The 19773-nt window shown below is 40.1% G+C and overlaps 1 protein-coding gene across 1 annotated transcript in view; it reads left to right on the forward strand.

Annotated features, from left to right (window-relative positions):
* The window catches only part of SLC35F1 (solute carrier family 35 member F1), a 421767-nt gene extending 402111 nt beyond the window's left edge, over positions 1-19656 (forward strand). The window contains exon 8 of the mRNA XM_033867657.2: positions 19421-19656. Coding sequence (XP_033723548.2) covers positions 19421-19645 — 225 coding nt within the window. The 3' untranslated portion in view covers positions 19646-19656. The remainder of the gene's footprint in view (positions 1-19420) is intronic.
* The last annotated feature ends 117 nt before the right edge of the window (positions 19657-19773 follow it).

The raw sequence follows: 19773 nt of genomic DNA on the forward strand, positions 1-19773 counted from the left end.
TAATGATGTAAGATTTTATGATGGAATAACCAAATATTCTGGGCCTACTGCCAATACTTCTCGGTGATATTCTGGAATTAAAAAGTGAGTGTCGAGGACTATTCAAGAAGGTGGCAGCTACTTATCACGTTCTGTGGTTGAAGAGTGTCACTGGCCTTACCAGTAAACAAAGGATGTAGCAGCCATCAGGCCATCAGCCACTGCAGCCCAGACTGTGCACCCTGAGGGGATTCAGGATGGAGAAAAACAGGATACTGACCCTAGATAGTTAAGGTGCATATCAAAGGAATGGTTTCCATGAGTCCAGATTCTCGCATCTTCCCATACAGAGAAAAGCACTAAATTCATTAACTTGAGATGTTTGTTTTTCTTTAATTAGCAGAAATCTTTTGATGTTTAACTACCTAGTTTGGTTTTGCAAAACTCCTATATATCCTGGCTCCTCCCTTACCTCTTAGGAATACTCCCTTTTATAGCTGTCTGAGAACTTGTCTCCTGGGCTTAAGTCCTCAGGAAATTCTCCAAATAAAACATAATTCTTAACTTTTAGGTAGTGCATTTTTTTTCAGTCTATAGACCAGACTTCTTATTTAGAAAAAAAATTTATTAGCCATTGAAACCATAATATGATTTCTTCCTTGACAGCTGCCACATCAAGATATTCTTTACAATAAATTACTCATCCATTTATTTCATTTTTCTGTCTCTCTTGCCACCAGCAGGTGCATGTGAGAGAAGGAAATGAGGAATTCCAATATGGTTGCAGGAGAGTTCATTTTTCATTTTGTCAAGGGGTTTCCCCCTCCTGCAGCCGGGATAATATTTCTTGATGATTGTGCATTTCTATGAATTGAGAAAGAACAGCTTCCAAATTCATCAACAATCCATTAAAGTTGTTCCAAGATATGTGGAATTAAATAAAGTTGAGCCCCACCCACCCCTGTACAATAAGAGATATGGATTGCCCTAGAAACTTGAATATAGGGAATGGAAGAAACAAAAAGAGTTACGCTGCAATGCAGTTAACCAAGCATTTAGGAGATGGGAAGAGAATTGGGTGGAACCTCTGGGTGCTGTGTCAGCTGTCACTACAAGACAAGCCCTAAGTTCTCTGTTAGACCTGCCCACACCTCCCATGTCCTCAGTTCCAAGTCGTTCATCGCGGCACTTTGTACTTCTCTGAGGGACTGGTTTTCTGAAAATGAAATGAGATGATACACATGAAAATACTTTGGAGGAAGTAGACCACAGCTTTGTTTGCTATCTAAGATTATCAATCTTAATTTAGAATTGTTATGAAATGTACCTTCCTAAATATGGTTCTCATCTTAGAACACTTCTCAGGTTGCGAGAAAGGAGACCAATTGGCAGGAATTATACCTACGACACCACGCAGTGTATGCTAGTGCTATAGAAGGTGTTAAGAGTAAATCCTCTCTGTTAAAAAGATGATATGTGACAATAGGACAATAAACACACCATGAGAAATGCTTAGAAGAGAATCACATACTCTCAGAACAGTCAGCTTCAGTAATTGAGATTCTTAATTTCTCTCTTCTTCACTCCCCACGTGTACTCCATCAGCAAATTCTATCCATCCTCCGACAAAATAGATCCCCTTCTGTTTCTACTGCCATCATCTTGGTTCAGAATACAACCATCTCTCACTTAGACCATTTCAATAGTCTCTTGGTCTTTCTGCTTCCACTTATTCCTCTTGTCAATGAAACAATGTTGCCTGCCCCATCCGAAAACAAAGGACGTTGCATCACATCACAGTCATCACATTACAGCCACGGGACTCAGGATAGAAACAGGACGCACCTAGAAGTCAGCCACTGCAGCCACCCCCCACGGTGCCCTCTGAGGAGACCCAGGGTGAGAAAGTACAGGACACTGGCCCCAGATAGCTGGGGTGCATATCAAAGGAATGATTTCACTGAGCCCAGACTCTTGCATCTTTCCATACACAGAAAAGTGCTAAATTCCTTAACTTGAGATGTCTGTTTTCTGTAATTAATAGTAATCTTTTGATGTTCCAACTACCTGGTCTTTGTTGCAAAAACTCCTATATATCCTGGCTCTTCCCTTAGCTCTTCAGAGCAGTCCCTCAGGGCTGTCTGAGAGGCTGCATCCTGGGTTTAAGTGCTCAGTTTTGTCCGCCAAAAAAACATAATTCTCAACTTTTAGGTGGTGTGTTTTGGTTTTTTTTAGTTGACAGTCTCTACAGTTAATCACCCACCAGCAGCCGGGGTGATCCTTTTAAAACACCAATCAGATTATGTTCTCTTCTTCTGAATACCCTTTACTAACTTCTTTCTCACTGCATTTGGAGCAAAATTTAGATGCCCTGCTGACCTCTAAGGGCCTGACAACTTTCCTGAGTGCCTATGTCCTATGGCTCATTGACTGAAAAAAATGCACCACCTAAAAGTTGAGAGTTATATTTTATTCGACATTCTTAGGACTTAAAGCCTGGGAGACAGCATCTCAGATAAATGCTGAGAAAACTGTTCCAAAGAGGAAGGGGGGATATAGGAGATATAGGAGTTTTTGCAATCACGGCAGTCTTTCCCAAAGTCATATTACAGATTAAGTTCTTCAAGTTAGTTTTAGTCTGTCTCCCACGATAGACTGGAAACTGGGAACAGAGTTATATCCATTTTATTTGTCACCGTACCCCCAGCACATGATGCATAATAGGAACTCGGTAAGCATTTCTTGAAGGGATGGATATGATATTTAGGGTGATATATAGGGTCTCAGATCATGGTTAAGCTCAGTTATTAAATGAATAATTACTGAGCTATTAGTTACTGCGTCTATTAGTTTCATAGGGCTGCTGTAACAGATTACCACAAACTTTGGTGGCTTGAAACAAACAGACATTTGTTCTCTCACAGTTCTGGGGTCAGAAGTTCGAAATCAGTTTCACTGGGCCAAGGCTAAGGTTCAGCAGAGCTATGTTCCAACTCGAGGCTCTAGGCTCTAGAGAATCTGTTCTTTCTTCCAGCTTTTGTTGCTGCCAGCATTCCTTGGCCTGTGGCTCTATCGCTCCAGTCTTTAAGGCCAGCATCTTCAAATCTCTCTTCTCTGTCTTCACATCCTCTTCTTCTCTGTGAGTCTAAAACCTTCCTCTGCTCCCTCTTGTAAGATACATGTGACTGCATTTCAGGCCCACCTGAATAACCCAGATGTATTAGTCTGCTCTGGCCACCATAACAAAATACCATAAGCTGGGTGGCTTGGACAACAGAAACTTGTCACACATTTGAAGGCTGGAAGTCCCAGATCAGAGTCCAGCAGGGTTCAGTTTCTGGTGAGGGCTCTCTTCCTGGCTTGCAGACAACTGCCTTCTCACATCTTCGCACGGCCTCTCCTCCATGTGTACCCATGAGGGGGAGCGCAGGGCGGTGGGAGAGAGAGCTCTCTGATCTCTTTTCATAAGGACACTAGTCCACCTTTATGACCTCATTTAACTTTAATTACCTTAATGGAGGCCCCATCTCTAAATACAGATACATTGGGGGTCATGGCTTCAATATACAAATTTCTTGGGGAGGGGTACACAATCCAGTCCATAGCACCCAGGATAATCTGTCATCTCAAACTCCTTAATCACATCTGCAAAGACCCTTTTTCCAAATAGGATAACCAACATTCACAGGTTCCAGGGATTAGGATGTGAATGTACTTTGGGGTCCACTTTAAAGCTTAGCACAATGAGGAAGCAAAATTAATTGCTAAACTTACATATACTCAGGGCTGCTCAAACGTGATTTTTGTCAATGGGGAGCAGTTGCTCAAAATTAATAAACAAGGTAAAGCAGAATAGGAATTTATGAGGACTTATATAATTATCATTGTAAGAAAACTCAAGATAAATATGTCCAGACACTGAGCCTATAAGCCAGGGGGTTATTATTTGCATTGCCAAAAAAGCCTTCCTCTCCAGATGGATTGATTGTCTCTTAAGTTGCCAATTCTATAAATGCATTTTCAGTTCAACTTGATTTATGCTGAAGTTTTCAGAGAGGGCTATTGAGGAAGGTTTTTTATATCTATCTTTGCTTTAGCATTTACTTCTTGTGATATAAAGATAACAATATAGCTGACATTTATTGAACATTTACTATGTGCCAAGAACTGCACCAAAAGTTTTATACATGCATTTCATTTAATGCTCACAAAAGTCCCATATGGCAGGTACTATTATTATCCTTTGTTAACTGATGCATGACCAGAGGTATAGAGAAGTAAGGAACTTGTCCAAGACCATAGCAAGGAGGTGGCAACCAGGTATGCAAACCCCAGCATTCTGACTCTAGAGCTTGTACTGTGAACCACCACTTGATATTGCCTGGAAAATATCATTAAACACTCCATTTCTAAAACTTGCCATGGAGAGAAATTGTTATGAAAGTTTATATCAGCATCTAGCCCTTTAATATAACAGATTTTTGTGTTGTTAATAGTCAGGGTTATCCAGAGAAATAGAACCAATAGGGTGTGTGTGTGTGTGTGTGTGTGTGTGTGTGTGTGTGTATGTATGTATATCTATCTTTATCACTACATAGTCCTATCTATCCATCTTCCAATCTAGAGCTAGAGAGATAGAGAGATGGATTTATTTTAAGCAAGTGTCACATGTGATTGTAGAGGCTGGCAAGCTTGAAATCTGGAGGGCAGCCTGGCAGGCTGGAGTCCCAGGGAAGAATTGGTGTTGCAGCTTGAGTCCAAAGGCAGAATTCCTTCTTCCTCGGGGACCTCACTCTTTTTCTCTTAAGACCATCAACTGACTGAATGAAGCCCATCCACATTATGCAGGGTAGTATGCTTTACTCAGAGTCCACTGAGTTAAATGTTCATTTCGTCTAAAGTATAGCTTCACAGCAACCTCCAGACTGATGTTTGACCAAATACCTAGGCACTATGACTTAGCCAAGCTGAGACATAAAATTAACTGTCACAGGTCTACGTCTTCTCAACCCGGCACCCATATACACATCTCTTTAAATCATACTTAATCTCAAAATAAAGACAATAACAAGATGGTACTTTTGCCCAACGTGATACAACTAGCCTGCACACAACTGAAAACACACTAACCTTTTCCCTAGAAAAGGATGCAAACATCTTGGGAGATGTTCACTCTTCTCCTTGATGTCCTGTAACTTAAATACTATGGTGTAAAATCAATACATCTTATCTGATAAGGGGATAAGAGAAGGGAGAAAACAAAGATACTTTATACACACACACTGACAACCATATTAATAACAAAATAAGGAGTAAATACTCGTGACAATTACAGTCCTCATTTCTGTAACTGGTCATGCTGCTGTAGCTGGTACTTATAACTACCTTCTTCCAGTACCCGTTCTCTACTCCACTTGTCGTCAGCGAGTACCTCAGCCAACCACGTGGTTCTTTACCTGGTGGGGTGACCCAGCCTTCATTCCTAAAGAGTCCGAGCCATTAGTAGTCCTGCCTGGATTGGGTTGTTGAAGGTTTCCATTGACTTCAATCACAGGCCATGGTAATACAAAGAGATGCCTAGGAGATCTGTAATCCAGAGGTACTCTTACCTCCATCATGAAGTAGCAGCACAATTTCCCCTTGGTAACCGAGGCCGACCACCCCAGCACAGTGACAGGAACTCCCTTCTTTGTTCATTGAGAAGCACGAAGAGCCCAAAGTGGCTGGGTGCCAATCTTAACTTTCAGTTCAGTGGAATCATTGTGTGTCTCCTGGTGAAAATGTTCCTCCCTTTGGAACTAAGACTTTTAGATCAGCAGAGCCTAAGGTTGCAGGGACAGGAAGCAAAATTTTACCAGTGGATCACTAGGAAAAAGTGAATGGCGCCACTCCCGTTTCCATCTCTTGATTCCACTGTAATGGAACAGATGTTCTTTGAGGTGTACTGAGCTGCAGTACTATCACTTCCATAAATTAAGATCCTTCACCTGCTTTAAAATTCAGTCCCTTGCAAAATCACTCCAGCCCAGTGTGTACCCCTGTGTTGTGTAGAGAGAAAATAGACCTCATGTGATGCAAGAGTCCAAACATGAGAGTGAAGGCCACTGCTCGGTGTACCTCACACACAAATGTTATCCTTCCTTGACTAGTGATAATAAGAACCAGTCGTGGGAAGGAGATGTATATGAGCCATCGAATGGCCTTTGTTGTAAGTGAGCCTATAATTAAACGTTCCCACAGACCAGCCCCCTTTTATTCCACTTCCGGCTTGGCTATGAAGGTCTTTTGCTGGACGGCAGAGAATAGAAATCTGCATGAACGAGGATTTCTAACAATTCATCAAACCAAGTGAAAAGGTCTGTTTGTCATATAAAAGATAGTGGCAGGAATCCATTTTTAGCTCCTTGTTGCTGTACTCATGTGTGAAATTACCCACAGGGGAAGATACTTGCCTGTAAAAGAACCCTTATTGGCCTTAGATGTGATTGGCTGCACAGAATACACTGCCAGAGGAATTGGTTTTGCAAACCAAACAGAAGGCCTCATAGACTGAACTCAGATGGCAAGGGGGACGTAGCCTTGCCCCGAGTGACAGTGTCAGGCCACGGAGAGGCAAAGGCCCTGGTTGCTGCTTCTCTCCTTAACAATATGATATTTGGAGGATAAGTTGTTTCCCAAGTTTTTAAATCTTAGTGATATCTTGGTTTTCTGATATGGATTGAGAGACCATTTGGCATTTGGACTAAGGTACTCATTGATTTATTTTCTGTCTCAATTAGATTAGCATGAATTTGGGATTATTTCCTCTCTCCTAACTGGAGAAAGAATGTGGAAGGAGGCGTGGAGGTCAGTATTCTTAGTCCCTAAAAACAACCAGTTTCAGTGTCTGTCGATAGATTGTGTGCCATGCCCACATTTGGTATTTTCCATGCTATGACTTAGAAAAAAGAAATATTGCAATATTTAGCCAGAGAAATTTAGCCCCTTTTTATTTTCTTAAAAACAAAAAAGAATGAAGAAAAAAGAGGAGGAAGAGAAATAAGAGGAGATAAGACTAGGAGACAAAGCAATAATGAGGCAGGTCCAAAGAATTTGAAAAAGCTTGGGCCTCTGAGGGGAATTTATTTCCAGTTCAGTAAACTCAGAAGCAGAACTTTTGCATTTTAATGCCCTTAATAAATGATAATAATGATAAAAATGATCTCGTTAGGTTAGTGCAGAGCCAAAATTAGGAGGTCAAGTACCAACTTGTTTATGTTGATGTTTCTGTGGAGTCAGGTCTGTCTAGTTTCCTTGCCCTGAATAGCAATTGACTCAGATTCAGCAGCAATAGATCAGGACCAGGCAGAGCCTTTTGTCACAGGATCCCACCCAGGCCACAGCTTACAGCCTGCCCAGCAATGACCAGCTTCCTCTGGTCTTCTTCCTCTGATCTTCTTCTCCCCACCATTCCATTCCCAGGTTCAAGGTGTGGTCCACAGCCCTCTTATACTCACACGGCTGCTGAGAGACGTGTTTTCATTGGTGAGCTGTCCTCTCCCTCCCGGCCCAGGACACTCAGCAGACTGGCTGTGATCCACAGGGTCCACCTTTCAACCCACATATCAAGTGGGGACCCAAGAGACCTTGGGCTCCCCTTTTAGTTACAAAATCCAATTTTACCTACCCATAATATTTGGACTTAAAAACTCCACGATGGCAGCATTATCTTTAATTATGATTCATTCTTTTTTTTTGAAGAATTAATGGATTGATTCTTTTTTTTAATTAATTTATTTATTTTTGGCTGTGTTGGGTCTTCATTGCTGCGCATGGGCTTTCTCTAGTTGCGGTGAGCAGGGGATACTTTTCATTGCGGTGCTAGGGCTTCTCATTGCTGTGGCTTCTCTTGTTGCGGAGCATGGGCTGTAGGCATGTGGACTTCAGTAGTTAACTTGGATTCCCTTACCGTGTCTTTTTTTTTTTTAACATCTTTATTGGAGGATAATTGCTTTACAAGGTGTGTTAGTTTCTGCTTTATAACAAAGTGAATCAGTTATACATATACATATATCCCCATATCTCCTCCCTCTTGCGTCTCTCTCCCACCCTCCGTATCCCACCCCTCTAGGTGGTCACAAAGCACCGAGCCGATATCCCTGTGCCATGCGGCTGCTTCCCACTAGCTATCTACCTTACGTTTGTTAGTGTATATATGTCCATGCCTCTGTCTCGCCCTGTCACAGCTCACCCTTCCCCCTCCCCATATCCTCAAGTCGGTTCTCCAGTACGTCTGTGTCTTTATTCCTGTCTTACCTCTAGGTTCTTCATGACATTTTTTTCCCCCTTAAATTCCATATATATGTGTTAGCATACGGTATTTGTCTTTCTCTTTCTGACTTACTTCACTCTGTATGACAGACTCTAGGCCTATCCACCTCATTACAAATAGCTCAATTTCGTTTCTTTTTATGGCTGAGTAATATTCCATTGTATGTATGTGCCACATCTTCTTTATCCATTCATCCGATGATGGGCACTTAGGTTGTTTCCATCTCTGGGCTATTGTAAATAGAGCTGCAATGAAAATTTTGGTACATGACTCTTTTTGAATTTTGGTTTTCTCAGGGTATATGCCCAGTAGTGGGACTGCTGGGTCATATGGTAGTTCTATTTGTAGTTTTTTAAGGAACCTCCATATTGTTCTCCATAGTGGCTGAACCAATTCACATTCCCAGCAGCAGTGCAAGAGTGTTCCCTTTTCTCCACACCCTCTCCAGCATTTTTTGTTTCTAGATTTTTTGATGATGGCCATTCTGACCACTGTGAGGTGATACCTCATTGTAGTTTTGATTTGCATTTCTCTAATGATTAGTGATGTTGACCATCCTTTCATGTGTTTGTTGGCAGTCTGTATATCTTCTTTGGAGAAATGTCTATTTAGGTCTTCTCCCCATTTTTGGATTGGATTGTTTGTTTTCTTGTTATTGAGCTGCATGAGCTGCTTGTAAATTTTGGAGATTAATCCTTTGTCGGTTGCTTCATTTGCAAATATTTTCTCCCATTCTGAGGGTTGTCTTTTGGTCTTGTTTATGGTTTCCTTTGCTGTGCAAAAGCTTTTAAGTTTCATTAAGTCCCATTTGTTTATTTTTGTTTTTATTTCCATTACTCTAGGAGGTGGGTCAAAAAGGATCTTGCTGTGATTTATGTCATAGAGTGTTCTGCCTATGTTTTCCTCTAAGAGTTTGATAGTTTCTTGCCTTACATTTAGGTCTTTAATCCATTTTGAGCTTATTTTTGTATATGGTGTTAGGGAGTGATCTAATCTCATACTTTTACATGTACCTGTCCAGTTTTCCCAGCACCACTTATTGAAGAGGCTGTCCTTTCTCCACTGTACATTACTGCCACCTTTATCAAAGATAAGGTATCCATATGTGCATGGGTTTATCTCTGGGCTTTCTATCCTGTTCCATTGATCTATTTTTCTGTTTTTGTGCCAGTACCATACCGTCTTGATAACTGTACCTTTGTAATATAGTCTGAAGTCAGGGAGCCTGATTCCTCCAGTTCCTTCTTTCGTTCTCAAGATTGCTTTGGCTATTCGGGGTCTTTTGTGTTTCCATACATTTTGCAAAATTTTTTGTTCTAGTTCTGTGAAAAATGCCAGTGGTAGTTTGATAGGGATTGCATTGAATCTGTAGATTGCTTTGGGTAGTAGAGTCATTTTCACAATGTTGATTCTTCCAATCCAGGAACATGGTATATCTCTCCATCTATTTGTATCATCTTTAATTTCTTTCATCAGTGTCTTATAATTTTCTGCATACAGGTCTTTTGTCTCCTTAGGTAGGTTTATTCCTAGATATTTTATTCTTTTTGTTGCAATGGTAAATGGGAGTGTTTTCTTGATTTCACTTTCAGATTTTTCATCATTAGTATATAGGAATGCCAGAGATTTCTGTGCATTAATTTTGTATCCTGCCACTTTACCAAATTAATTGATTAGCTCTAGTACTTTTCTGGTAGCATCTTTAGGGTTCTCTACGTATAGGATCATGTCATCTGCAAACAGTGACAGCTTTACTTCTTCTTTTCCGATTTGGATTCCTTTTATTTCCTTTTCTTCTCTGATTGCTGTGGCTAAAACTTCCAAAACTATGTTGAATAAGAGTGGTGAGAGTGGGCAACCTTGTCTTGTTCCTGATCTTAGTGGAAATGCTTTCAGTTTTTCACCATTGAGGATGATGTTTGCTGTGGGCTTGTCATATATGGCCTTTATTATGTTGAGGAAAGTTCCCTCTATGCCTACTTTCTGCAGGGTTTTTATCATAAATGGGTGTTGAATTTTGTCAAAAGCTTTCTCTGCATCTATTGAGATGATCATATGGTTTTTCTCCCTCAATTTGTTAATATGGTTTATCACATTGATAGATTTGCTTATATTGAAGAATCCTTGCATTCCTGGAATAAACCCCACTTGTTCATGGTGTATGATCCTTTTAATGTGCTCTTGGATTCTGTTTGCTAGTATTTTGTTGGATTCTGTTTGCTAGTATTTTGTTGGATTCTGTTTGCTAGAGGATTTTTGCATCTATGTTCATCAGTGATATTGGCCTGTAGTTTTCTTTCTTTGTGACATCCTCGTCTGGTTTTGGTATCAAGGTGATGGTGGCCTCGTAGAATGAGTTTGGGAGTGTTCCTCCCTCTGCTATATTTTGGAAGAGTTTGAGAAGGATAGGTGTTAGCTCTTCTCTAAATGTTTGATAGAATTCGCCTGTGAAGCCATCTGGTCCTGGGCTTTTCTTTGTTGGAAGATTTTTAATCACAGTTTCAATTTCAGTGCTTGTGATTGGTCTGTTCATATTTTCTATTTCTTCCTGATTCAGTCTTGGCAGGTTGTGCCTTTCTAAGAATTTGTCCATTTCTTCCAGATTGTCCATTTTATTGGCATAGAGTTGCTTGTAGTAATCTCTCATGATCTCTTTTATTTCTGCAGTGTCAGTTGTTACCTCTCCTTTTTCATTTCTAATTCTATTGATTTGAGTCTTCTCCCTTTTTTTCTTGATGAGTCTGGCTAGTGGTTTATCTATTTTGTTTATCTTCTCAAAGAACCAGCTTTTAGTTTTATTGATCTTTGCTATTGTTTCCTTCATTTCTTTTTCATTTATTTCTGATCTGATTTTTATGATTTCTTTCCTTCTGCTAGCTTTCGGGTATTTTTGTTCTTCTTTCTCTAATTGCTTGAGGTGCAAGGTTAGGTTGTTTATTCGAGATGTTTCCTGCTTCTTAAGGTGGGCTTGTATTGCTATAAACTTCCCCCTTAAAACTGCTTTTGCTGCATCCCACAGGTTTTGGGTCGTTGTGTCTCCATTGTCATTTGTTTCTAGGTATTTTTTGATTTCCTCTTTGATTTCTTCAGTGATCACTTCATTATTAAGTAGTGTATTGTTTAGCCTCTGTGTGTTTGTATTTTTTACAGATCTTTTCCTGTAATTGATATCTAGTCTCATGGCGTTATGGTCAGAAAAGATACTTGATACAATTTCAATTTTCTTAAATTTACCAAGGCTTGATTTGTGACCTAAGATATGATCTATCCTGGAGAATGTTCCATGAGCACTTCAGAAAAATGTGTATTCTGTTGTTTTTGGATGGAGTGTCCTATAAATATCAATTAAGTCCATCTTGTTTAATGTATCATTTAAAGCTTGTGTTTCCTTATTTATTTTCATTTTGGATGATCTGTCCATGGGTGAAAGTGGGGTGTTTAAGTCCCCTACTATGAATGTGTTACTGTTGATTTTCCCTTTTATGGCTGTCAGTATTTGCCTTATGTATTGAGGTGCTCCTATGTTGGGTGCATAAATATTTACAATTTTTATATCTTCTTCTTGGATCGATCCCTTGATCATTATGTAGTGTCCTTCTTTGTCTCTTTTAATAGTCCTTATTTGAAAGTCTATTTTGTCTGATATGAGAATTGCTACTCCAGCTTTCTTTTGGTTTCCATTTGCATGGAATATCTTTTTCCATCCCCTTACTTTCAGTCTGTATGTGTCTCTAGGTCTGAAGTGGGTCTCTTGTAGACAGCATATATAAGGGTCTTGTTTTTGTATCCATTCAGCTAATCTGTGTCTTTTGGTGGGAGCATTTAGTCCATTTACATTTAAGGTAATTATCATTAGGTATGTTCCTATTCCCATTTTCTAAATTGTTTTGGGTTCGTTATTATAGGTCTTTTCCTTCTCTTGTGTTTCTTGCCTATAGAAGATCCTTTAGCATTTGTTGTAAAGCTGGTTTGGTGGTGCTGAACTCTCTCAGCTTTTGCTTGTGTGTAAAGGTTTTAATTTCTCCATCAAATCTGAATGCGATCCTTGCTGGGTAGAGTAGTCTTGGCTGCAGGTTTTTCTCCTTCATCACTTTCAGTATGTCCTGCCACTCCCTTCTGGCTTGTAGGGTTTCTGCTGAGAGATCAGCTGTTAACCTTATGGGGATTCCCTTATGTGTTATTTGTTGTTTTTCCCTTGCTGCTTTTAATATGCTTTCTTCATATTTAATTTTTGACAGTTTGATTAATATGTGTCTTGGCGTATTTCTCCTTGGATTTATCCTGTATGGGACTCTCTGTGCTTCCTGGACTTGATTAACTATTTCCTTTCCCGTATTAGGGAAGTTTTCAAGTATAATCTCTTCAAATATTTTCTCAGTCCCTTTCTTTTTCTCTTCTTCTTCTGGAACCCCTATAATTCAAATGTTGGTGCGTTTAATGTTGTCCCAGAGGTCTCTGAGACTGTCCTCAGTTCTTTTCATTCTTTTTTCTTTATTCTGCTCTGCAGGAGTTATTTCCACTATTTTATCTTCCAGGTCACTTATCCGTTCTTCTGTCTCAGTTATTCTGCTATTGATCCCATCTAGAGTACTTTTAATTTCATTTATTGTGTTGTTCATCGTTGCTTGTTTCATCTTTAGTTCTTCTAGGTCCTTGTTAACTGATTCTTGCATTTTGTCCATTCTATTGTCCATTCTATCTCCAAGATTTCGGATGAACCTTACTATCATTATTCTGAATTCTTTTTCAGGTAGACTGCCTATTTCCTCTTCATTTGTTAGGTCTGGTGCATTTTTATCTTGCTCCTTTATCTGCTGTGTGTTTTTCTGTCTTCTCATTTTGCTTATCTTACTGTGTTTGGGGTCTTCTTTTTGCAGGCTGCAGGTTCGTAGTTCCTCCTGTTTTTGATGTCTGTCTCCAGTGGCTAAGGTTGGTTCAGTGGGTTGTGTAGGCTTCCTGGTGGAGGGGACTAGTGCCTGTGTTGTGGTGGATGAGGCTGTATCTGGTCTCTCTAGTGGGCATGTTCACGTCTGGTGGTGTGTTTTGGGGTGTCTGTGGCCTTTTTATGATTTTAGGCAGCATCTCTGCTAATTGGTGGGGTTGTGTTCCTGTCTTGCTAGTTGTTTGGCATAGGTTTTCCAGCACTGTGGCTTGCTGGTCGTTGAGTGAAGCTGGGTGCTGCTGTTAAGATGGAGGTCTCTGGGAGATTTTCGCCATTTGATATTATGTGGAGCTGGGAGGTCTCTTGTTGACCAGTGTCCTGAAGTTGGCTCTCCTACCTCAGGGGCAGAGCCCTGCCTCCTGGCTGGAGAACCAAGAGCTTTTCATCCACATGGCAGAGGAAACAGCTGAGCCACCACTCCCGATTCATTCTTTTAATTGGTATTTTGCTTAACTTTGTCACTGATGTGTCTTTAAATTACCCTGGTACCTAAGATCTCCAAACTGTGTAATCTGATTCTGTTTGAAACAGAATTGGGCTTATTTATTCCTTTTAGTCTAGAAATCTTGGTTAGATGTGCCAGTTGATTTGGCTTTATATGTGCATTTTATATCATGGAGTGTGGTAGTACAGGGGAGAAGACACTTTGTTTTACACTGCAGAGTATTCAGGACAGTTTCCCAAATTTAATTAAAAGTCTAATTTTTCCCAGGCATAACTTGCTGCTGAAATTGCCAGGCCAGTCTCTCTACATGGAAATTCTTCCCAGCAGCTCTTGAACCTCACCTTTACCAGCCTGTGCATATAACCTTGGGAATGACCAGTCACTGCTTTCATGGTTCTTCTTACCCATGATTGCATTGACTTCTGAAGCAACTGCTAAATTTGTAGATTCCCAGACTCTACCTTCTCAGATGTTTTCTGCTAAAGAGTTTAAAATGTGGAAAGGTTTGATTACATCTGTGTCTGTTTAAAAGAATAAACTTGAATAAGAACTAGAAAGGAAATCATTATTGTGGCCACATGTCCTTTGTATACGTGAACTCCTTCCACGTCAAAAGCCATGTCTAAGGCAAATTAGAAATATACTTCAATTTATTTCTGAGAAGCTTCCTTATGCAGTTGAGAGACCAGTTTCAACTCCTTTGCTCACCTGCTATACATGAGAAGCCTTCAGGGGTGGTGTTCTTTCAGGCTACTCAGCTTCTCTCAAGAAAAGTTCAGAAGGCGGATCCTATCAGGTCAGCAGTAGTGGCTCATAGACGTGTGTGCGTGCGTGCGTGTGTGTGTGTGTGTGTGTATACACTAAAAGAGAGAGACAAATAGAGAAAAATACGTGCTGGGTAAATTTAGAAAAGAATTATATGGGAGAAGGGGGCTCTCCAAGTTTTTCAGTCCTGTTTCCTCCTAGCTATTGAGAAATTTTCTTTGTCTGTATCTTCTTTCTAATTTGACCTTATTTTCTCCTTCCTTCCAATTATATTTTCTCTGAGCTTCCTTAGCTCTCCAAGTTAGACCTAAATTGGATTTAAATCTAAATCTCCCCTTCTTCTCAGATAACTTCAGGAGCTTTACCCAAGTCTCATTCCCCTGAACCCCACTTTCCTAGCAAACCCACCAACTGCTCTTTTCCATGTCTTTCTTCCACCTCTCACAAGCGACATCATTTCTGATTCCAACGAACCTTTGTTTTTCTTGGTGACAGAACTGCCATACATCTCTCTTTAAGAACTAAGAGAATCTTTTAACTTTTCATTACCTATTAAATCAAAATTAGTTCTGGTCATTAATAGGCCCAAGTGGAGTCACTGAGCAGAAGCAGCCAGTCTAACATCAGGAACCTTGTAAAAGCCATGTCACACAGAGGCACACACCATAAAAGGCCTCTTTTAACGTGCACTGTCCGGGAAAGAAGGAAAAACCAGGCCCTCCATGTAGAGGCAGTTGGTACACACATTCAGTGAAAGTAGAGCTTTAACCCACAGTCACTTCATGCCCTACCTCACGCCTCTCTGCGGTGGCCCACGTTCTCCTCTGCTTACCCCTGCCATCTTTTAGTCAACCCAAAAAAGAATACCTCCCTTAAAAACTGCCCTCTTCCCCACATAGTATAGTTGATATATTTGTAAATATACTTTGAAATGGCTTTCAAACCATGTGGTTTTCTACTTGTATAGATTTAGGCCCATTCAAGTCATTCGTTTATTAAAACTCGACTTAGATGTTTAATACCAAAACTAAAATGAAAATTTGGTCTGTCCCTAACTGATGTGCTGAATGTCCCATTCGCTAACTAGTAATTATATTGAGATGCCAGCTGGCTAAGAGCTAGGTTTCATCCCTAGTGGGAGGTTAAAGAGCTTGGTGCAGATTTATCATCAGTCTTCCAAGCCACCCCATTCTGAATGATGGCTCGTGTCCCAGTCAGATTGCTTTAAGCAACACGCAGACATTCTCCTTATGTACAGCAACTGCTTTCTGATCCTTGCTAGCAGTGAGACCTGTCAAGATGGAAAAAGGCAAGAGAAAAGTCAGTCGTGTGTACAGTGGGGTAGTGAGAAAGGGTGCATCCTTTTTCAGCTTCTCAAAATTACAAGTCAGATAAAATGCAGGCAAAACTGCAGCACCAAACACACAGCATCTTCTGATGGGCTACAGTTGACTGCAGTGAGGACCACGGAGTACACTTCAGACAGCAGCCCGTATTCTTAAAGGGAGGCAGCAAACCTCTACCTGAGACTCACCTTATCTGTCACCGGGAGATGGCTTTCCAGGAACTAGGCATGAGTATTTCTTTGCAGTAAACAAATTAAGCAGCCTAGAATATACAGGATTTTTGTTTGATTGATTGGTTTTTTTTAAATAATTGCCCTGTCAGGATAAGTGCAGCTTCCAGAGCTGAGGGTCATCCAATTAGTTACCCCTGTTAAATTTTCTTTTTTCTTGTCAATCTATAAAGAGGAGAAAAATGAAACTTTTTCTTACTTTTTAAAATACAAAGCCTTTCTGTAATTATTTTTAACATTCAGTATTTCTCCAGATTAATCTAATGCTTGCGTTACTGCTCCCATTTTAGGTTTGTGTGTTAAATGAAAACTTTCTCTACCGACTATTAATAAAACCCCTTGGGTGACTTCCAAGATGCCTCTGTCATATAAAATTCCATTCTGTCTGTATTTTGAACAATTTTAGAGTGAATTCTGTATGATTAAATAGAAATGCATTGTAAGTAAGGTATGTGTTGTCATTCTAAAGCTGTGTCCCAGGAAAACAGTTTGTAGTGGTTTTATCACTCAACTTGATAGTTCCATGCCCCAAAAATGATTGATTCAGGTATTATTTTTTACACTGACAAAGGCATTAGCTTTACAAAAAATGGCTATTAAAATCTGTCATATTGATCAAGTCAGAATATAGGAGCCAAAATTAGAAATTGAGAGGAATTCAAGTCCTTCTCATACCCTGTATCAGATCCTTTCCTGTCTCTACGTTATTTCAGTTGCCAAATCCTGTCCACCCCAAGTTTATGAAACTTCCTCTGCCAGTCCTCTGGTCAGCAGCCTACAATCTTCTACCCAGACTCTTGCCTTCTACATTGCTCCTCCCAATTCATCATCACTCTCCTCTAACTGATCACAGGTTTGAAGATGACTTTTGGAGTCAATGATTAAGGATCAGTGCTATGACTTCCCTTTCAAGGAGTCTTTGTTTAGCATTTTATGTATGAGAGATAACGTTGGATTGAGTTGAAAGCTAAAACATTTGAAATACACTATTGGTACAGGCTGATGTTTTTATGGTTTCTTTCTTTAGTATGAAACTTGAATTAAATTCATTAATTCATTCAAAATGTAAACAAAGAGCAAATAACACTTAGTATATGCCTACACTGTGCCAGGCTCTGCACTTGACACTGGTCAAGAAAGACAGAGTCCCATAGTCAAGGGACTATAGGAGAAAGGCAATTTCATCAATGATCATCTAAGAGTATTGTAACAGTCTTATATGTAAGGTCATTGATGATAAGATAGTGCTGTAATAACAATGGAGCCAATGTAGGTTGAACACTCACTGCAAGGTAGGCAGTAGGATGAGTGCTTCACGTGCTTTACCTAATTTTATCTTTATAACAACTCTATAGAGTAGGTACAATTCTTATCCCCACTGTACTGATAAGGAAACGTGGACCTTGAAAAAAGTTGTCCACAATGACAGCCAGAGAGGAGGGGGGCTAGATTTGAATCCTGTTTGTGGTTATAATGCAGTTCTAATCTCAGAGCCCCATTCTTAATCTCTCGACCTTCATCTGCTGCAACAGGGGCGGCCTCACACCCAAGACCTGAAGAGTTCTCACTGGAAACTGGGGGCGCATGAGAGGATTTCTGAAAATGAGAGTCATTAACAAAATATTTGAAATGTTGCTAATGTTAGGCACAAACTCATTTCATTTGCCAAAGTTTCAGGTAAAGGATGAAGCTCTTGAATGTAGAACTTCAGGAAGCAAATTTGGGGGTAAATAAGTTTTCTGAGATCATATACAGCAGTCCTGAGTTAGTGGTTTTCTTTTGCTACCATTTTGTTTGACAAACAAATTCATAAAGAAAATAATTATTTTCACTGGGAAAAACTGAATTAATCAAGCTAATTAAGTGAAGCTGTTACAAGCTGAGTCTAGTATACAAATCCATCTGAGAAAGTATTATCATATGAGTGTGAAGGATAAAGGACTTATAGCACAGGGTGAGGAGTGCTGTAGAAAATCAGAAAGTGATCTTTAGTCTTAACTACCTTGCTGCTGCTAAAGAAAGAGACAGAGAGACAGAGAGGTAAAAAACAAAACAAAACAAAACATCATAGCAGGAACTTTTAACCACAGGAATATTTTTTCTAAGTGCCATTTTCAAAACCGCCTTTCCTATTATTGAGCATCATAGCCACCTTTTAACTCTTTATTATAACATTGCAACTTAACTTTATAGACTCTCTGGATCCTTTTCCTGTTTTCCTTTCTTCCAGCTTCCAATTAATTTTTGTCTTTTTTTTTTTTAACCAGTTTTTAGTTCTTTGACAGTATGAGCAAAAAAAATAAAATAGGAAAATCAAAGTGATCCTTTTTTCCCAATGGATGCAAGATGTAGTCAAGACTGGGACAACAGCTGTCAACTACAATGGGAGTTGGTAGGCCATAAGTGCATTGCATTGTTTTAATCTATCTGTACCTCTGTTTCTCCACTGAGACTATTAAGTCCTTGATGGTAAGGACCATATGTTTTCATTTCTCTTTTCCCAGCACATAGTTCAAAGTTTAATACAGAGAGGACACAGAAGAAAACTATTGGTTGAATGAAGGAGTGAATGAATGTATGAAACAGAAATGGAAACACTCATACTGTTACCTCCCTCTCCCCCACTAACTAACTACTCAAGTAATTCCAGAATAACTACTCAAGAAGGCCCAGAAGGTGTAGTATTTTCCAAAAACATATGTAAATTCTCGGGGAAGTTGTATACACCAATATTTTCTATTTTTTCACCACAAAACTCTATGAGTTGTCGAGCAGTAGTTTAGGAACAGACCACTATATATCCATCCCTATTTGGTTTTGTTTTTAGATTAATGGAGCAAGAATGAAATGTTATACTATTTCTTTCTATCCAAGGATAATCTAATCTTGCAAAGACAGTTACCAAAGTCAATAACAATTCCTACTCAGAAGACAAAGTGTCTGAATTGGATTAAGGTGAAACAAAAGTGCCTGATGCAGCTGTGTCAGTGAGGGACTCAGTGTTTATGGCTTCATTACAACCTTAAGTGGAATATCTCTATTTCTTCCGTGTTTAATGAAGTCACAAACAACCAACTCTTTGCTGAGTGATATTGGAGAGTATTTGCTTTTAACTTGTATTTTAATTCGTGATTAACTAACTCTCTCTCACATCAGGTACTCAGATGGGTGCTTTAGGGAATATTAGCTGAGTGTTCCTCTGTGTTAGCCACAGAGTCAAGAAAAAAGATAAGGAGAATCAGTAAGACCAAGACAGGGTAGAAGAGAACATTCACCTTCCATCAAGATCCTTGGCCGACTCATCAAGCTGCCCGTCACGGCTCCGCTCCCGTCTCTGTGCCTCATTCATGGGTAAGTGCTTCTGCTCTGCCTGCTAAGTGACTTGGCTGTTGTGTTGTTTAGTTTTCAGGACTTTATCTCCTGTCTTTCTTCACCATCCTCCTCGGCCTGGTGCTCTACTCCTCCACCTCCACATACATAGCCCAGGACCCCCGCGTTTACAAGCAGTTCCGCAATCCTTCGGGACCCGTCGTGGACTTACCAGCCACAGCTCAGGTGGAGCCTTCAGTCACCTATACCAGCCTGGGCCAGGAGACTGAAGACGAGCCCCACGTTCGTGTGGCCTAGGATGACACCCTCCCAGCCCACTGAGGACACCTCTGCGGCCGTGTGTCCGCCCGTCATCTCTGTTTTGTACATAGAGAAAGGTATTTATTAGGTGCGGTTTACACAGGTGGACTGCAAGGTAGCGAATC

Source organism: Tursiops truncatus, chromosome 12 (assembly GCF_011762595.2).
Source record: "Tursiops truncatus isolate mTurTru1 chromosome 12, mTurTru1.mat.Y, whole genome shotgun sequence".
NCBI classification, from domain to species: Eukaryota; Metazoa; Chordata; class Mammalia; order Artiodactyla; family Delphinidae; genus Tursiops; species Tursiops truncatus.